We start from the raw sequence: 16,931 nt of genomic DNA, 5'->3' as shown, positions 1-16,931 counted from the left end.
TGTACAACGAATCGTCCATTTTTCTTGACACGCGCAATGGGGAAAGACCAAGAGCCATCTTGGTTGGAAAGCCGACGGGATGACCGGCTCGAGAGTAACTTTTGTTCAAAACAGGAAAAGCTCTCTTTCTTGGCATCGATATTACAGGAAAAAAAATATGGGGCATCTCAGTGAGTATTTATTTTTCGAGAAATTCTTTACATAGCATATCTTTCGAATAAATGTGACAATTCCTTTTTTTTTTTTTTTTTAATGTTTCATAGAACTAGAAACGCGTCCCAATGTTTTGCCCTATTACTTTCAAATGTATATTTTTCCAAGTTTTCAATTCTTATTCTCTGAAATCCTTTTTTGCGCAAATTCGTAATCGATCAATTCTATACGTACTCAATTAAAACAAGTATAATGCATTGTACTTACCATGCATTAGAGCCACGTATGCGCTGAGGGGGTTAAACACTGGCCTCATTCCTCTCACTGCATTCTAGTCGTATTCGTTTTCATTAATTTTCTATTATGTAGCAATATATTTCAAGAATAAAGGATTGCAACCATGTAACAAGAAAAAGTAGTAGTGAAAAAATTCAGAAACCAACTTCCTTTACCAAAATCAAAAATGATTGTCGAAATTTGTAAACGTGTATGACAATTCTGTATTAGACAAAGACAAAAAATATAATCTCTTTGCAGTGCTTGGGTTGGCTGTTATAGCAGCAATTTTGATACCACCGATCATTGCGGCTCCGGAAGAGCCTACTTCAACAAGTTCTTATTTGACGCAGTCTGATAGAATACATCTGAAAACAGTAATTGAACCTGGTTTCAAATTTAGCGACGTTGAAACAACGTTTTACGCCGTAATTGGCTACCGCTTACTTGGGGAACCAATTCCAAAGACTAAGGTAAAAAATTCTCCATTAATCAAGAATACGAAGTATTTCCATTCATTTATATCTCTAAGGCCAAATGATGAAAATCGCTAATATTGATGAACCATGATTCTATAGATTAGTCTTACTGAATATGATGAGATAACGCGATCCATTATCATGTCTGTGGCGAATGTAATCATTGGAACTTTATGAACTTTCACAGGAAAGCTGCGAGTATCTCTTAGCAGAAGCAAACAAAGGAGAAGCAAGCCCTGAGGATATTTATTACATAGTTACAGCATGGAGAGCGTTAGGATCATGTCAGCCTGTGCCTACAGCCAAACTTGCGCAGGTAACATACAGCGTATTATAAGGTTATTCCCAAATTCTAAGAGAGACATGAAAAAATCATTTGTAACGAGAGTAAAAAATCATGATCCGGTACTAATATTATCATTATATTTTCTCAGATATTGACAAAAGTAATCGAGAAGGAAACTTCAACGATTCCAGAACTGTACTTTGCAACTTCGGCCCTCGTAACCCTGTCTCAGAAAATGTCAGCAGCTACGGTTTCTAAACTGGTGAAACTCGTTCAGGCTGCCCTAAAAAAAGATGATAGCATTCAAAAGTGAGTTCTTTTTTTTTTTTTTTAATCATACAAATTTTCTACAACTAAATGAATGAGTATGATCGGCACGACGCATTGCGTTCCTCATATTTTTTAGCTTGGGATACACTTTCCACATTGCTTCGTTTTTGGGGCAAGAGGGAAAATTCGCTTGGGATAAAATTCCTGATGCAGTCGTTCAAGCTGATGAAACCAATGGCCGACTTTTACATTTCGAAGGCGGGCTTCCTGTTACAAGTAAGTTACTCTCGGAACTTTATTCTTATGTTCTAAAAATTCAGGATAGTCTTCGATTTTTAATCGAATGTGATGAAAAAAATTACTCAATCTCAATTGAACTCTCTGAAATCAAATGATGTTTAACAAACTTTCGTTCTTCTGGATCACCAGTGGAGAAAACCAAGCAACCAACTGACTATTTCGAAATATATCTCATATTTGTCACGACAGAAAAGAAAACATAATAATTTTTAACACGATTGCTAACTCGAATATTCTAGGTTTGGTGATCGATGGCATTGCAAGATTATCGACTTCGCTGAAGGAACCTCCATCCGTAAAGGACCACCAAATTGTCAAATTGGCGAATTATCTTTTATCTCGGCACTCTGTACAAACACCAAAAGGCGTCGTAAAACTTCTCTCAGCATTGACGACTCTCGCAAACAACGAGCTCAACAAACCTGTTTCCATAAGTCTTGCCGAAGGAGGATTAATTGTTTCACCCGAACAACCACTCGTTAAAGTCAAAGTATGCGATATTCTCGGCCGCCCTTTGCCAACAACTCCTGTCGTCGTTGCCAATTCAGCGACGCGAGTCGAGGACGACGTCGTTGTTATAAGCAAGAGAAATTTCGAAGCTTCTCCAACGGATAAGTAAGATTATGATCATAGGTTTTTACGTTTGCCTTTCGTTTTCTCCCAATTATTTGCTGATTTTGGAATTTCGATACAATCTCAGTTATACGCTTGGGGTACATCAATCGTCAAACTCAGCCTTGCAATCCTTTTTTCATGTACTAATTCGATTTACACGAGCCTGACGTACATTCAATTGCCAAAGTAATGAGAAATGTGTTTGGTATGCAGCCGCTCATAAGTTAATATGAAATTTGTCATTTTTAAGGACATTGTTCACGATGAATCTCATGGAAATCAAACCCCATCGTGGTTTTTACAAAATAGCGATTTCGGCTGGAAAAGTTTCCAACGTCGTATCGGTGAAGGTTCTTTCCGAAGTACGAGTCGATTATCTCGAGATCGGAACCGGCGATGCCGATCAAACAACTCAACCGAAACTCGTCAAGTGAGTTTTTCCCAAATAACCCAATTTCATTTCTGAGCAACGAACGAAAAATAGCGAATCATCGTTAACTGATTAATATCTATGAATTGTTAAGGCCCATAACTCATTCGAACATTGATCGTTTTCAGAGTTGCTTATCCACAAAAATTGGCTGAAAAGATTGAAGCTGATTCGCAACAAAAACTCGTCATTAGATTCTTGTTGCGGGATTCTGCGAACGAGAAACCGATGCGAGTCCATCAAGCTTTCGTCCGTTTGTACTCGGTGTCAAGCACAAAGCAAGGTCGCGAAATCCATTTTGTGGCCGAGCCAGATGCATCTCATGTGTATAAATTCGATATGGTGAGAATTTTTATTTTCTTTTTTTTCCCTCGAAACTGTGCTTGATTTTTATCGTGTTGGTAGGATTCTAACTCTTCATCAATTTCATTTCAGCCGGTTGGATCAGCGGCACAAACTTTTGGTTATCAAAGCGGTGATTACAACGTCGAATTGATTGTGGGTGACGCGACACTCAGCAACTCCTTTGCGTGGCCGCTGGCAAGCGTGAGTCTCAAATTCCCAGAACCTTCGGGCTCGGAAGTTGCAGCTGCAAAAAAACCGTCGGCGTACAAACAAAAACCGAACATCTACACACCAAAACCAGAAATTCAGGTACAGACGCAGAATTATTTGTTTTCTTTTGAAAAGCTGCCAGTGCTCGTTAGTGGTCGAAATCTTTTCATGAGTCGATCACCTCCAAAACACTGGCAAATTTAATGCAACACAATCTGTCTCGTAGTTATCGTTTACCTTACGATAATGTAATTGGTCGTGTCCGACAATCCATGACTTAGATATTTTCCTTCCGAAAGGACTCAAGAAATTTATGTTTTCATTTATTTTTAGCACATGTTCCGCGAACCCGAGAAAAGGCCACCGGTCTTCGTGTCCAATCTCTTTACTGGACTATGCCTTGCACCCATTTTCCTCCTGCTTGGACTCTGGGCGAAGCTCCGAGTGAATATTTCCAAATTTCCATTTTCTCTCAGCGCCATCGTTTTCCATCTAGGGTTAGCTAGTGAGTATCGTTAATCGATGTTGAATTTATATTCAAACGCTCGATGCTTGACGGACGATCGGATGAAAAGTCGATCGATTCGTTTTCAATCGAGCGGAAATAAAACATGGTGAATTTTTCACAAACGTAATGCATTCGAATCGTCACGTTTGTAGCCCGATTTTCACAACACGACAGATTTTGAATTCTCAATCATAAAAGATGAAAAGCAAATTCGATAAACGAAATTAACCTTGTTTCCTCCTTCTTTTTCAGGTATTTTCATTCTCTTCGGAATTTTCTGGCTGAGACTCGACATGTTCGTAACTCTGCGATACCTTCTTGGCCTTGGTGTCGTAACGTTCTTGGCTGGAAGCAAATTGTTATCGCAAATAGCTCAGAGTCACAAGTCATCTCGCTAATTACCGCCGAATATATTTTTTCCCTCGTATTCTGTTTTATTTTTCACATACACTCGAGTTAAACTCAAATATCACCATCTTTTCGAAGCTCATCAAAACTGAGAATGATAAAGCGAGAAGAAACCAACGTCCAATGGTGCATTCTAGTCCCAATTCAAATCTAAAGAGCGATTTTTTAATTATGGGAACATTCCGTCTAGAGCTCTTCTTACGGCTTCATTGACAGTGCCCAAAAGAACTGATTAAGAATGCAACTAAGAAAAAGTACCGAAATTCGTACGAGAAAAATTTCCAATTTTCTTATGTCCAACCTGTAGCAAGTAAGAGAAACGTATGTGGAGTTATCAAGCAATGTTTTCCTGTTGGAAAAGTTTTTCAATAAAAGAAAGCCCCGAAAGTAACTGCAATTACGTTTACGAACGAAATAAAATAGACTTTTTTTTATTGATTTCTCGACTACAATATTTCTTGACATCGAATTGTTACGACAAAATATTTCGACTCGAGATTTTCATAGAAGAGGCAAGAATTCTGATAACTTTAAACTAAGCATAATACAGAGGTGTGAATAATTTGCGCTATAATAATTAAATTATGTACGGCTACTGTGAAATTTTTCGATAAATAAACACTTGTTAAATTCCGTACATTTCACGATCTTCCGTTTTGCAGCGTCCATTGTCGAATTCAATAAATAACATCACATTGCGGCATACATTCGCGCAAGGATTCTTGTAAGAATAAAGATTCCTCGAAGAGTCTCGATCTCTCGAGTTGAAGTTCCGTTGTGATGAGCCTCGCTGACCCGACCCGTCTCCAAAACGTTATTTCCAAGGCATCGAGATCTCTGTTCAAGTTCTGCTCAATTCAATTGTTTTTTTTTTTTTATTCAAAATTCTGTGCATCCGGAGTTCAAAATCGAAAAAAAATTAATTAAAAATGCATTCCACCTCGTTGTCTTGAGTTTCCGGCAAATGGCTGTCGTCGTAAAAAGGTAACAATATTTTTTCGTCCTCCGTTTCATATTTGCTGCAATCGTATACGACACGCAATATTTTTTCACCCTTCTCAACCAGTTTTTTCAAACGCATGGCCGTTTTGTTGTATTCTTTGGTAAGAAAAACTAGACGAGCTTTGTCTTTCTTTTCCTCTAGAATAATTTTAATTATTTTTTTCCCCCACTAAATTCCGCTTGTGTTTCACCAAACGGTCGATCGAATTTGCATATTTTGGACCATCCAGTGAAATGAGAAATTGAAAAAAGCGAGTCAACTGTGTACATTTTTCAGTATCGGAGCGTACCAACCAGATGAAAATCGTTGTTTAGCGGTGCGATAAGCGTCTTGGAAAAATGTTAGTTCCGCCGAAATTTCGGATGTTCTTTTCTCAGCGGTCATTGAAAAATTGCAAATTTTGTCCTTGAGTTTGCGAATAGAATCCAATAAACCGGAGGTGGTTGATACCTGGCGTTCTATAATGGCACGTTCTCGGTCGTCTTTAATTTTCATCTGCTCGTAAGTCCGTCTACGTTGTTTCGTCGCTGCGTGAGAATCCCTCGTCAATGAATAAATTTCTCGCTAATGAAAGAGAAAAGGGAGGGGAGGCGCAAAACTAACAGTTTTCGTAATCGTTTAAAATTCCTCTTAAATCGCTCCAACGACTCGACAACTCGCTCTCCAGCATCGCGACGGCCATCCGCCTCGAATTGTCATTTTTTTCTCTCACCACATCGATTTTGGCTAAACATTAGCAAGAGGATAAATTTTTTTTTTTTAATCCTAGAAAATGACAAATAAATAATGCGAAAAAACGGATAAACAATTAACCAATTGTTTTATTCTTGATGTCACTAAAAGTTTCCTTTAAATGCTGATCAGTGCTAAATATAACTGATCGTAATGAAACCTCATCCTCGTTTTGACGTTCCTCAAGCCGCTGTCGATCCTTCATATAGTTTGTAACAAGATACTCGAGATCTTTTTTGTAGCGATCCTCAAGCTCGCCGAGTCTCGATCCGTAGGTTTGAATGAAACGATCAATGGCCTCGGCGTGAGACGAAAAATTTCTCTCGTATAGCTGTCTCGCTGTTTCCACAGCGTCCACCATCAGGTTTGCCCTAAGAGAGAGAGAGAGAGAGAGTTATTACTCAAAGAAAAAAAGGTCGACAAGAATTTTTATCGGACCTCGGTTTTCTACCCAAAGGCCCTGTTTGTCATTTTAGAGAATTACTGAGGAACGATTAATCGTTCGCACTCGTTAGAAATGAACATCCGATACGATAGAAATTTCGAGTTACAAAATTTCTGGCATTTGCTTGAATACATATACCCGTGCTCTTTGGAGTCGATAGATCGATCAAAAGTGTGCCACGCGACCTCAACATCCTCTCGCCACATTGGTAGCTTAACTTTCATCATTGTATCTCTCCACACGCGTCGATTTCGATCCTCGTTCAGGTTACCATAATTAACCTCGCGATGAACTTGTTCCTTCTTCAATGAAATTCGTCGCTCCTTCATGGCTTCGAGCTCAGATTCCCGCCTCTTTTTCGGCTGAATCCCAATTTTAATCATTCGCGTCGAATAAAATGGGATGAAATGAAAATATATTCGTTTTTGAGCACATCAGCTATAAATATTGTTAGTATTGATTTTTTTGATAATTTATAGCCTAGTTTTCATTAATATATTCCGTTTCCTCATAAGTTGGCAAAGCACGCGGATACGATTATGCAAACTAAACGATATCAAAATCTCGGATACCGGTTGAATGTTAATCAACTTCCCTCGCCACTGACTCACCCACTTTAACGGCATATCGTCCAAAAGTCGTTTCTTTCTGCTCACAAATTCCTCGTGTTAACGTAATTCTTGTTCTTTGAGATCTGCCACAGTCGTCGTCTCAACCGACTCGTGTCACATTATATCCTCCTTCGATTTTCTTTCCGTCGAATTCTAACCTCAACTATTTTTCAATTTATACCGCCACGCGAAGTTTTAACGCGTACAGCGAGATTCATGAAAAGCGAACGACCTTTCCCCTGGACCTTTCGTAAAAATTTCATTCATCTGTCGCGATGCTATTTTTAAAAAAAACGTTTAATATACAAATCTCTGTCTTACGTCGGAGGTGTCGTTACTAATAACCTCAAATACGCGAAACACAATCGAAAATCGAACGTCATCGATATTGTCACGAATTGGAAATAAAAATACTAAATATTTCTCCAACCATTATCACTATTGATCCACATTAGTATGAATCAGAAATAATAAATTATAATTGAAGATTTTGTTAAGAGAATTCGTTGTTGCATACGCCAGTTACGCATTATTTGTGTACCTGATTTTTTCAGGCTCGTTTTAAGTATTTTAGTCATACAAGTCCTCTGAGATATCGAGCCTCTTTGCGGTTACATGCTATGTACTATATTCTCGCGGGATATTTTCTTCAAGGTCTCGAAGAAAACCGGAGATTCGTTTTCAGAAGCCACTGAATAAAAAAAAAATACGCGTGCGCGTTGCTCATTTTTTTCGACCACGAATTCATCAACGCGGAGGTCATTCGTTCGTTCGATTGTCACTTGAATTTTCAGTAATTTTATGATTATTTTTCACTTTACAATGAACCAACGCATGACTTCCGTCGCTTAATTTTTCTAATGGCCTCAAGCAATTATAATTTTACGCATTAACAAGCTTGACGATTTTTTTCAAGTCGTGGGACTTTGGACAAAATTCGGAATAGTTTTCGTAAACGAAGTGAAGAATGAACTTTCGAAAGCAATGGGAAAGTCACATAATATTTGCATGGGGAGATACGAAGCGAAGGAAAAAGATGTCCAAACGAAAACATAACAGAGACAGCAGGTTAAACACACGCTGGCCCGTGAGAAAAAATGTGATTTTCGTTTTAACGACAAATTGTGATAAAATACATATTTCAAACCCTTCGAGCAAAGACGAAGCGCGAAGTAAAAATTAGTTTGAAACCACCAAGATTCATAAATATTAATCAAGGTCTCGTTTCCGTAGACCGGTGTCAAGGCTCAATAGTCTACAAAATTGTACACCCAATTTCTACAAACGGAAAATAATGTTCGACCACTTGGGACGAGACGAGTGATTAAATTTTTTCTGCGTCCAGACTCTGTTCGTAAGTCGAAGAATCACGACCGTCCGGATGTGTCAGAACGTCCGAAAATATTGAAAAAATGTCTGGCGACGAAAAATAATCTGTCGAAAATGAATTGTAGGAAACCGTAAAAAAAATGTTGCAACGCTAGTTTTTTCACAATTGTTCGTAATAAACGAGTTTGAAACAAGCTGCTTGGAGTGTTATGGAAACGAGTTTTGGATATAAAATCAGTCGGAAACTCGATTACGTGAAAATTGACATTCCATGAAACGGTTGTTCATGCGACGTTGGTTTTTCATGGAAGTTGGGCATGGGAGTGAAAGGATTTCATACGCAAGTGCTCCGCGTATATCTCGCAATGCATACAAAGCTGTAAGTTCAAGGTCGGCCATAAAGTTGACTCCATCCGATATCTGTACACGTATATTTGGAAACGTGGCAAATCCCAGTCCGGGAGTTCCCCTCAACGATGAAGATCTTTGTCGTTAAGGGGGTACCTGTTCTCGCACACGTTCCAGAGACGATGCGTACACACGCTCGAAATCGAGTATGTATCTTGGTGACCTCGGGATCTCCGAAATGATGGGCGCGGCTTTGAGCCAATGGGGGATTCGCGTAAACCCCGTATCCTATAAAAGTCATCCTCGTCTACGAGATGCGATCATTTGTGTTCTCTCAGTCCGGGATTCGAACTTTCGTTAGAAATAGATGAAGCGAGTGTCCGTTTTAACTCTACATTTTTAAGTTTTAACATTCATCGCTCGGTGTGTATTTTCTTCAATCGCATATTTATACGCTTGTGTTTTTTTCACTTCTCTTTTCAGTATGTACGTTCGAAAAATAATGCGTTTCCCCAAATGGAGATGCGTTGATGAATTTTTTTTCAAAAATACCTATTTTTCCAATTGTTCGTATTGCTCGTTTTTCAAATCTTTTTTGTTACTTAAGGAAATCGGATCGCGTATGGAATACACGCGTCGTCGTTCATATCTATTGTACATAAAGAGTTTGTTACGTGTTTCGTATATTCGTACACGAATTTTGACGAAATTTCCCAACTTTCGAAATTCTACGTACATACGGATAAAGGCTCGATGTGCGTGGGCTCCTAAATTACGTGCGAGCAATTTCAAATCACTTGGTCAAAAGTTCGTTCGAAAGCGATCGATGCTCGGGCTTGACGCTCGTAATGACTTTTTTTTTATTTCTTTTTCCATTTATTTGATTGACCGTGAACGATGTTCAATTTCTGTCAAGCTGTCATGACCGCGGAGGGCGAATTTTATGCGAATTTCTTGCCCATTAACGGTGACAAACACTCAAAACATAAACGGAGCCGTCCGACTGACCAATTATTATTATTATTATTTTTACCAGATCATGAAGCTGAGATACGCGTTTTTGGTGGCCGTCATTGCGGCGTTGGCTTACGGTGCACGAGCTCAACAAGAAGAAGATAAGCACGATGAACTACTCGAAACTCGTGCAGATTCGCCGGTACTGGTTCGCGACAAACGAACTTTGCTAGTGAAAAAGGCGCTTTTACTGGGCGGCGCTGCTCTTGGCGCCAAAGCCGTTTTAGGCGCGGGACTTGTCGGCGCTGGTCTCTATCACGCAAAGTCGTAAGTTACCCTCACGACTCGCATGCACACGTTTTTTAGCGTGCAAATCACCTCTTGATGCGCTGTCAGGATTATTCACGAAAATTACCCGATCGAATGGAGAACAAAGGAAATATGCACGATTTTGAGCCAATGAATATTATCCGGATCGAGAAAAGAACGAGATAGTTGTGTGAATAAATACTTACCCGTTTATTGAATGTTTCACAGTTCCTACGGCGGCGGTCACGGCTCTTATGGCGGAACTTACGCGCCCGTTTACCGTGGGTCTTATTATACCGGTGGACAGCGAGGTTATAGTGGATACGGCGGAGGTTACAACGGAGGATACAATGGAGGTTACAACGGAGGATACAATGGGGGTTACAACGGAGGATACAGTGGAGGTTACAACGGAGGATACAATGGAGGTTATAATGGAGGTTACAACGGAGGATACTACGGAGGTTCCAACGGCTATCACGGAGGATGGAACGGCGGCGGTTCCGAAGAGGTATATTACGATGGAGGTTATGCCTCAGGTTACAACGGAGGCTATAACGGCGCTCATGGCGGAGGAGGCTACTACGATCACGGACACAGCGGGGGAGGGCACGGCGGAGTGTATTACGACAACGGCTACAACAATAATGGAGGAAATTATCACTATTCTCGTCCATACGCATCTGCCTCCGCGTCCGCAGGATTTTCTCTCAATGCTGGGTAAGAGTCGCACCAAACATAACCCTTCAATGACTTCCTCAGAATCGTAACCACTAAATGTCTCTTCACTTTTAGTAAATCCTGGTAAACGACTATCGAGGGACCACCGTTGTCAACAATCACTTTATCTGGTCGATGCGTAAACAGCGAACGAGAATAAAACGCGGCGACATTTTCCCGCCTTTTGCTGCTCCTAGCGCCCTCACCACAAACTCTGCCACGTGGTTTGAACCACGCGAAAAAACTACATTATTTTCGTATATATATTTATTCGTGAATAAACGTCACTTTATTTTGTACTATTTTCTGGCTATTTGTATGGATGAATTTTGTAGTTTTATTGCAAAGCGTTCTTTTCTCTCCATTCTCCAATACTCCTCTGTTTGCCACGATAATAAGAACTTTCGTTTCTATAATAGCATAGTCAAATCAGGTCTTTTTTTTTGGATTTTCCCAGACGCTCATTTGACTTTGTTTTTGTGTAAAAAAAAAACGACAAAAAATGAGTTTTCGGACTCTGAATTATATACGATGAATCTATTGCTACCACTGAAAAATTCCTTTCTCAATAAACTTTTTTTTATTAAAACAATGATTTATGTAAATGATTCGATGTAACTGTTCAGAAGAATGCGATAGTCAAACGATGGTTCAGTCTTTCGGTAGCACGAATTATTCGAGGATTATTCGTCTAATTCTTATTTCTATTACCACTCTCTTTCAACCAGCATCGAAGAATTTTTATTGCTACCCGCAAGTGCCGGTTTTACTATCAACACGAAGATGCTAAAATTTGAACTCTCTGCTACGATGTCAATCGGAACGTTCTGTTCCGAAAGCTGTCCAAAATTCTACTGCGCTTCCGGCATCGTATCTACCCGGATTCCATGGATTCCATTAGCGCTCGACCACTAATTCTTTTGTAAACGCTCATCAATAAAACTTTGGGCGAGTCGTTTGATTCACGATTATTTTGTTTTCGTAATAGACCCACCTCATTTTCTTACTCTCCTCACTGTATCCTCTTTCTCTCACTTTTAATTTCACGCACGCGCTTATTAACGGTGAGAATACGCGCCGTACGCGCGCTTTCCCCACGCCTGGTATACGCTGCTGGGCTATACCGCCGACGCTAGACCGACGCACACTCATTTCTAAATGCGTGTTGGGAACGAACATTGAGAACGTCGCACGATTCCTCTTCTTACAACATACCTCACTTTCATCGGTTATGCGTCCTTCCGTCTTGCCCCTGTACGAGAGCTAAAGTCCCTTAACGTTTTTCTTAATGAATAAAAACTAAGATTATTCGTTCGACCTATTTTTTTCTCTTTTCACCATTTTCCTCGTCTCCTGAAACAATACGCGCCGGACTAAACACTAAACGCCGCCGCCGCCGCGCCTCTAGTGAAGACATCGAGAAGCTTCTGCCTGTAGGACCGGAGTTATGACGCTTTTATAAGTATGTAACTCTGTACACACCGTATACGTGGTTAACATGGAAAGTTCAGTCGGAGTGCGATGCTACACTCGGTAAATAGGAAAAAGGCCACTTTCGCGATTGCGCTTGTTAAAGCAGACTGGTGCTAATTTGGACCACCCGAACCCCTTTTAGCGCACCAATCATGCACTATCTCTCCGATTATTTCGTACAATTATATATTTTTCTTGGAAGTTTTAGACAACTGTAAAGTTGGAATCTTTATGTATTACACGCACGGGACAGCGACCACCACGTTTCTACATTTGCGGAATTTCGAGCTTATTTCCGATTTCTTTTGTTTGGGATATAATCACAGAATGAGTATCGATAAAGTCGTAAAATGTGAGAAATGAATTCGAAAGAGTTTACCTACCTTCTCATCTTGATTTTACAAGCGCAACCGAGCGCACACGAAACCTGATCGTTTTTTGTCCACTTGACTCGAACTATTTCCATGATTTCTTCACAAGCTATAACGATGAAACTAGGTGTAAAAAAACATCAGGGTGAAATTACTGTCAATCGTTGCATAAATAAAAGCAGAGGTCGCCAGCAGATGCCAAAAATTCGGGTTAATGGTAATACGAAACACTACATATGAATTTCTTTCGAACAAGTAACAAATGATGTATCTCAGTTTAAAGAACGTAATAAACCATTTTTTCCTGAGACTAATTCCTTTTTCTACGTGTTTCTTTATGGTTGTCGAAAAAACATGAAAACGTTTGATATTTGCGATGGAAGCGGTAGTTCACATTTGTACGTATACATATTAGGGTGTGCGGAAAAAAAACGATATTTTTTTTTCCTTTGCATCCAGCCGAAAAAGGTAATTCAAGGTGAAAAAAAAGAATCCCAGAAGGAGAGCTCACCAAAAAATTTTTTCGAATGGCGTTTTGCGTTTGAAGATTTTCTATAAGAATAACCCAGGAAATGATTGAGACCTCTGATCATTGTATCATAACTCTTCAGAAAAAAATCGCACAAAAACGACAATGATATGTTTTTATAGAAAATTGATTCCTCTACAAAAAAGTCCTTATGAATATTCAGCTTGGAGCAACCATTCTAGTGCTATAACCCTTTGAAATTGGATCGATAGAAAAAAAATTTTTCATAATACTGTCGAAATCAAATTTTTCGTTTCACACACAAACTTTTCGGAACTTTTTCGTAGAAAATTACTTGCTCTATCAGAAAATCGTTATTATTATTAGAATTTTATAATTTGAATAAAATTACTTATTTTTATGATTTTCATCAAATTATTGTAAACATGTTTCGTGCTTGGTTTCCATATTAGGATAACAATGATTTTAACTAAAAAAACTCTTAAATATAAACTTTCCATCTCGTTTTCATTACTATTGGGTATGAAAAGGAATAACAAAAGAAACGACATTTATTAATAATCGGGTTTTAAAAGTCTTTACTTTTTACCATGAATTTTTTTTCACCCGGTTCATACACAAAATTACAAACGAGGGTTATTAACCCTTTTGCTTACACGGAGTAAGATTTAATAATACCCATTGCTATTTTTAAGTGTGCCTTTATTGCAATTGGGATATTTTTGACGACGAGCTTGCATTATTTTCAATAAATCTTGTAACTGCTCTTCGTTTTGGTCAATGAGCCGTTGTAGGCTTCTGTCAAAGCGATGCCACGTTCAGCCGCGTCATTGACAACTTTCAAATTTTTTAAAAAATCTGAGCAGCCTAAATAACTGGCATTTTCAGGCCATAAGTCCATATTTACCCTCAGAAAGTCATGCGGTAAATTAAATTCGTTGAAATAGAATAAGGATTCTTGTGTGCGACGAAATTGCTTATATCCTTTGAAAGCAACGTTTTGTAATCACTTTTTTCAATGATTACTCGCTCCGAAGGAATTTTAGATTTTGCTCGAGATTGCAACATTTTAGCCTTCACGCTCACCGGCACAGCATTTTCGAAGAGAGCATTGTTCGAATAATAATAACAATTTTCTGATAGAGCAAGTAATTTTTTACGAAAAAGTTCCGAGAAGTTTGTTTGTGAAACGAAAAATTTGATTTCGACAGTTTTATGAAAAATTTTTTTCTGTCGATCCAACTTCGAAGGGTGATAGCACCAGAATGGTTGCTCCAAGCTGAATGTTCATGAAGACTTTTTTTGTAGGGGAATCGATTTTCTATGAAAACATGTCATTGTCGTTTTTGTGCAATTTTTTCCTGCCGAGTTAAGATATAATGATCAGAGGTCTCAATCATTTCCTGGGTTATTCTTATAGAAAATCTTCAAACGCAAAACGCCATTCGAAAAAATTTTTTGGTGAGCTCTCCTTCTGGGATTCTTTTTTTTCACCTTGAATTACCTTTTTCGGCTGGATGCAAAGGAAAAAAAAATATCGTTTTTTTCCGCACACCCTAATACATATACACTTTTCATCGTCGCTCGTTCACAGTTTGTTCCACAAATTTTAATACCGATTTTCCGAGGTTGATTGATTTTTATTTACGAAAAAGTGGCGTTCCATATTACGACCAAGTGGTCGAAATATATCGACACATCAGACACGAGACACGTCTGGCGGGCTGCTTCGGCGTTTGGTCGTGCATGATGGCATCGGAGATTCGCACAACCGTTGTTACGTATATCAAACGAAAATTTCACTAAATACGTCCGTGAATTGCATCCTTAATAGAGGAAGCTTCGCCGTACGTACACTATACACTATGTCGCTCGCCCGTTCGTTGTGTATTCTTCCTTCTCTTCAGCTGTTTTGTCTTGTCGTTGCGCGTCACACACACATAACGAAAGTGTACGCGGGATTACGATCGGCGGGGAGCTGGGACAACAATTATTATGCCCACCATTTCCATCATTTTTTTGTTATCTTTCTCTTTCGTTTTTGTGCGAGGCGAACGGGCGACGCGTGCGAGGAATCCCCCTCTGATTTTTGTGCTCCATTCTCCACCAAAAAGTAGGGTTAAACACCCGCACGGTGTTCGCCGACCCTCGCGCTTCTATATAAATACGAATCAACGGTACTATCGATGTCACATATCACATTCAACTCTTCCGTTGACTACCAACAGTCAATTCTTTTTTAATCAAAACACAACTCATCCGACAAGGTGAGTGAGCCCTTCGATCAGTCATTTTTATCTGAAACGTCGCGTGTTCGTGTCGATGTTTCCCGCGAAAAAGTTTAGTTTCTCAATTTTTTCTTTGATATATCGATTTTTGTATTCGATCGTGCGTTGGAGCATCGTCACGAATTATTTTCGATTTTTTTTAAATTTTATCTTGACACAGTTTTTTATAGCAGGATTAGAAGAGAATTTTTTTTTGCAAATTCTTCCGGATTATAATGTTTGACATATCGAGTGTATTATTACCTGTTGTCAGTGTCGATTGTATTCGCATAATAAATATCCCAAAAACTTGTGCAGATGAACCGGTGCACAATCTTGATGGTGGGTTTGGTGCTCTGCTGCACAGTGTTTCGTGCAGCAACGGCCGAAAATAATCAAGGGTCGTTCGGAGCCCGAGCGGAGGCGCCATCTCCTTTGGAGGCAACGGAAGCTGCATCTTCGTTAGGGGAAGAGCATACCAGGCCGAAAAGGACACTTTTCCTTAAGAAAAAATTGCTCGGAGCTGGTCTCCTGGGTTTTGGGCTCGGGATTGCTAAAGGGTACGTACACGAAATCAATTTATTTAAAATCGGAATAAAGAAAGTAGAAGAAACTTCGCCCGTTTCGTACGATCTTTTTTTCCCTCTTTTCGAGACCCCTCGGTGGTCGCGATGTGAAAATAAATTGAAATACGTATATATATCGAGCGAACAATGAAACGTGCACGAAGGAAGTTTCGGAGGCTTTCTCATTCCTGGAATTTGACAACATTCTCATTCCGTATTCCTCGATGCCATATTCGGAAAATGCTTTATAAACGGAACACCATATAAGTAAAAATGAATATCCACGTAGAAAAACGTGAACTTTCACCAATTTCGCGACACAAGGAAAGAATTACTTGCAGTCGAATCGCAAGATATTTGCAAGTTTTTCCATTTATTCGAATTTCTCTTCCCGTTCATGACGTTTCCCATGAGCATTTATACCCGTTTGCTCGTTTGTCAGCATGCTTGTTTGTTTTATTTTTTTTTTTTCATTCGCCGCTTCGTTCTCGGTAGATACAAAGCCGGATATTACCACGGCGGACCGGAAGTACACCACGTTTACGTAGCGCCACCACCACCACCGGCTGTCAAGTACGTCGAATACGTGGAGAAACCAGTTTTCGTTGAGAGAATCGTCGAGAGACCGGTATTCAAGAGTCATCCGGTACCGGAGTTCGATCCAGCGTGGTCTCATCAGGCCGAACCTTCCCCGGTTTATGGGTAATCTATTGCATTTTTCCCCCAATACCCCGAATACTCGTTTCGAATGAGATTTTTTTTCGTTTCAACTAAAAAAGGACTATGAAGTTAAAAAATTCCATTTCACTTGTAATTTCAGACCGAGTTGGTAATTTGAATGGCCGATCATGATCGCATCGGTAATTTATAACGGAAGCTCAACGTGATCGCATTACCTCAAGTTATAATTATAGTTTTTATAAGTATAATGATATCAATTGTTTGTGTAAAAATGCATTTTTGTTAAAAAATTGTTATTGTGCAATGAAAAGACAAAAAAAAATTGCTACAAAAGAGACCATCGTGGAATGAT

At 39.3% G+C, this 16,931-nt stretch overlaps 4 protein-coding genes across 4 annotated transcripts; 3 read left to right on the top strand and 1 right to left on the bottom strand.

The window, feature by feature from the left end:
- Positions 1–13: 13 nt before the first annotated feature.
- On the top strand, positions 14–4,917 carry OstDelta (oligosaccharide transferase delta subunit). The gene is made up of 11 exons (XM_043428260.1): positions 14–170; positions 691–902; positions 1,096–1,224; positions 1,343–1,503; positions 1,601–1,740; positions 2,004–2,379; positions 2,630–2,809; positions 2,938–3,151; positions 3,245–3,463; positions 3,698–3,869; positions 4,125–4,917. Exons 1-11 carry the CDS (start codon positions 80–82, stop codon positions 4,268–4,270), a joined length of 2,040 nt encoding a protein of 679 aa, XP_043284195.1. The 5' UTR covers positions 14–79; the 3' UTR covers positions 4,271–4,917.
- LOC122415793 (dynein regulatory complex subunit 2-like) lies at positions 4,683–8,898 on the bottom strand. Its single transcript, XM_043428261.1, has 7 exons — positions 7,072–8,898; positions 6,599–6,822; positions 6,097–6,386; positions 5,887–6,009; positions 5,577–5,810; positions 5,221–5,420; positions 4,683–5,128 (listed from the first exon to the last, which is right to left on the bottom strand). The coding sequence occupies exons 1-7, from the start codon at positions 7,084–7,086 to the stop codon at positions 4,958–4,960; spliced, it is 1,257 nt and encodes a 418-aa protein (XP_043284196.1). The 5' UTR covers positions 7,087–8,898; the 3' UTR covers positions 4,683–4,957.
- A 146-nt stretch (positions 8,899–9,044) lies between these two features.
- Positions 9,045–11,033, top strand: LOC122415794 (cold and drought-regulated protein CORA-like). The gene is made up of 4 exons (XM_043428262.1): positions 9,045–9,171; positions 9,785–10,029; positions 10,240–10,731; positions 10,807–11,033. Exons 2-4 carry the CDS (start codon positions 9,788–9,790, stop codon positions 10,817–10,819), a joined length of 747 nt encoding a protein of 248 aa, XP_043284197.1. The 5' UTR covers positions 9,045–9,171; positions 9,785–9,787; the 3' UTR covers positions 10,820–11,033.
- Positions 11,034–15,191: 4,158 nt separating this feature from the next.
- Positions 15,192–16,907, top strand: LOC122415610 (uncharacterized). The gene is made up of 4 exons (XM_043427884.1): positions 15,192–15,332; positions 15,651–15,892; positions 16,394–16,600; positions 16,719–16,907. The coding sequence occupies exons 2-4, from the start codon at positions 15,651–15,653 to the stop codon at positions 16,729–16,731; spliced, it is 462 nt and encodes a 153-aa protein (XP_043283819.1). The 5' UTR covers positions 15,192–15,332; the 3' UTR covers positions 16,732–16,907.
- The last annotated feature ends 24 nt before the right edge of the window (positions 16,908–16,931 follow it).

This window comes from Venturia canescens, chromosome 9 (genome assembly GCF_019457755.1).
Source record: "Venturia canescens isolate UGA chromosome 9, ASM1945775v1, whole genome shotgun sequence".
NCBI classification, from domain to species: Eukaryota; Metazoa; Arthropoda; class Insecta; order Hymenoptera; family Ichneumonidae; genus Venturia; species Venturia canescens.
This window is presented reverse-complemented; position numbering and strand designations above follow the sequence as displayed.

Bases quoted from the DNA above. Each gene is read 5' to 3' on its own strand.
- LOC122415793 (XM_043428261.1), bottom strand. The intron at 6,387-6,598 runs GTATATGTATTC...TCTCTCTCTTAG, and splicing joins ATCGACTCCAAAGAGCACGG to GGCAAACCTGATGGTGGACG. The intron at 5,811-5,886 runs GTTAGTTTTGCG...ATTCTCACGCAG, and splicing joins TTTAAACGATTACGAAAACT to CGACGAAACAACGTAGACGG.
- LOC122415610 (XM_043427884.1), top strand. From the start codon at position 15,651: ATGAACCGGTGCACAATCTTGATGGTGGGTTTGGTGCTCTGCTGCACA. The intron at 15,893-16,393 runs GTACGTACACGA...CGTTCTCGGTAG, and splicing joins GGGCTCGGGATTGCTAAAGG to ATACAAAGCCGGATATTACC.
- OstDelta (XM_043428260.1), top strand. From the start codon at position 80: ATGACCGGCTCGAGAGTAACTTTTGTTCAAAACAGGAAAAGCTCTCTT. The intron at 1,225-1,342 runs GTAACATACAGC...ATATTTTCTCAG, and splicing joins CTACAGCCAAACTTGCGCAG to ATATTGACAAAAGTAATCGA. The intron at 1,504-1,600 runs GTGAGTTCTTTT...CATATTTTTTAG, and splicing joins AAAGATGATAGCATTCAAAA to CTTGGGATACACTTTCCACA.
- LOC122415794 (XM_043428262.1), top strand. From the start codon at position 9,788: ATGAAGCTGAGATACGCGTTTTTGGTGGCCGTCATTGCGGCGTTGGCT. The intron at 10,030-10,239 runs GTAAGTTACCCT...AATGTTTCACAG, and splicing joins GGTCTCTATCACGCAAAGTC to TTCCTACGGCGGCGGTCACG.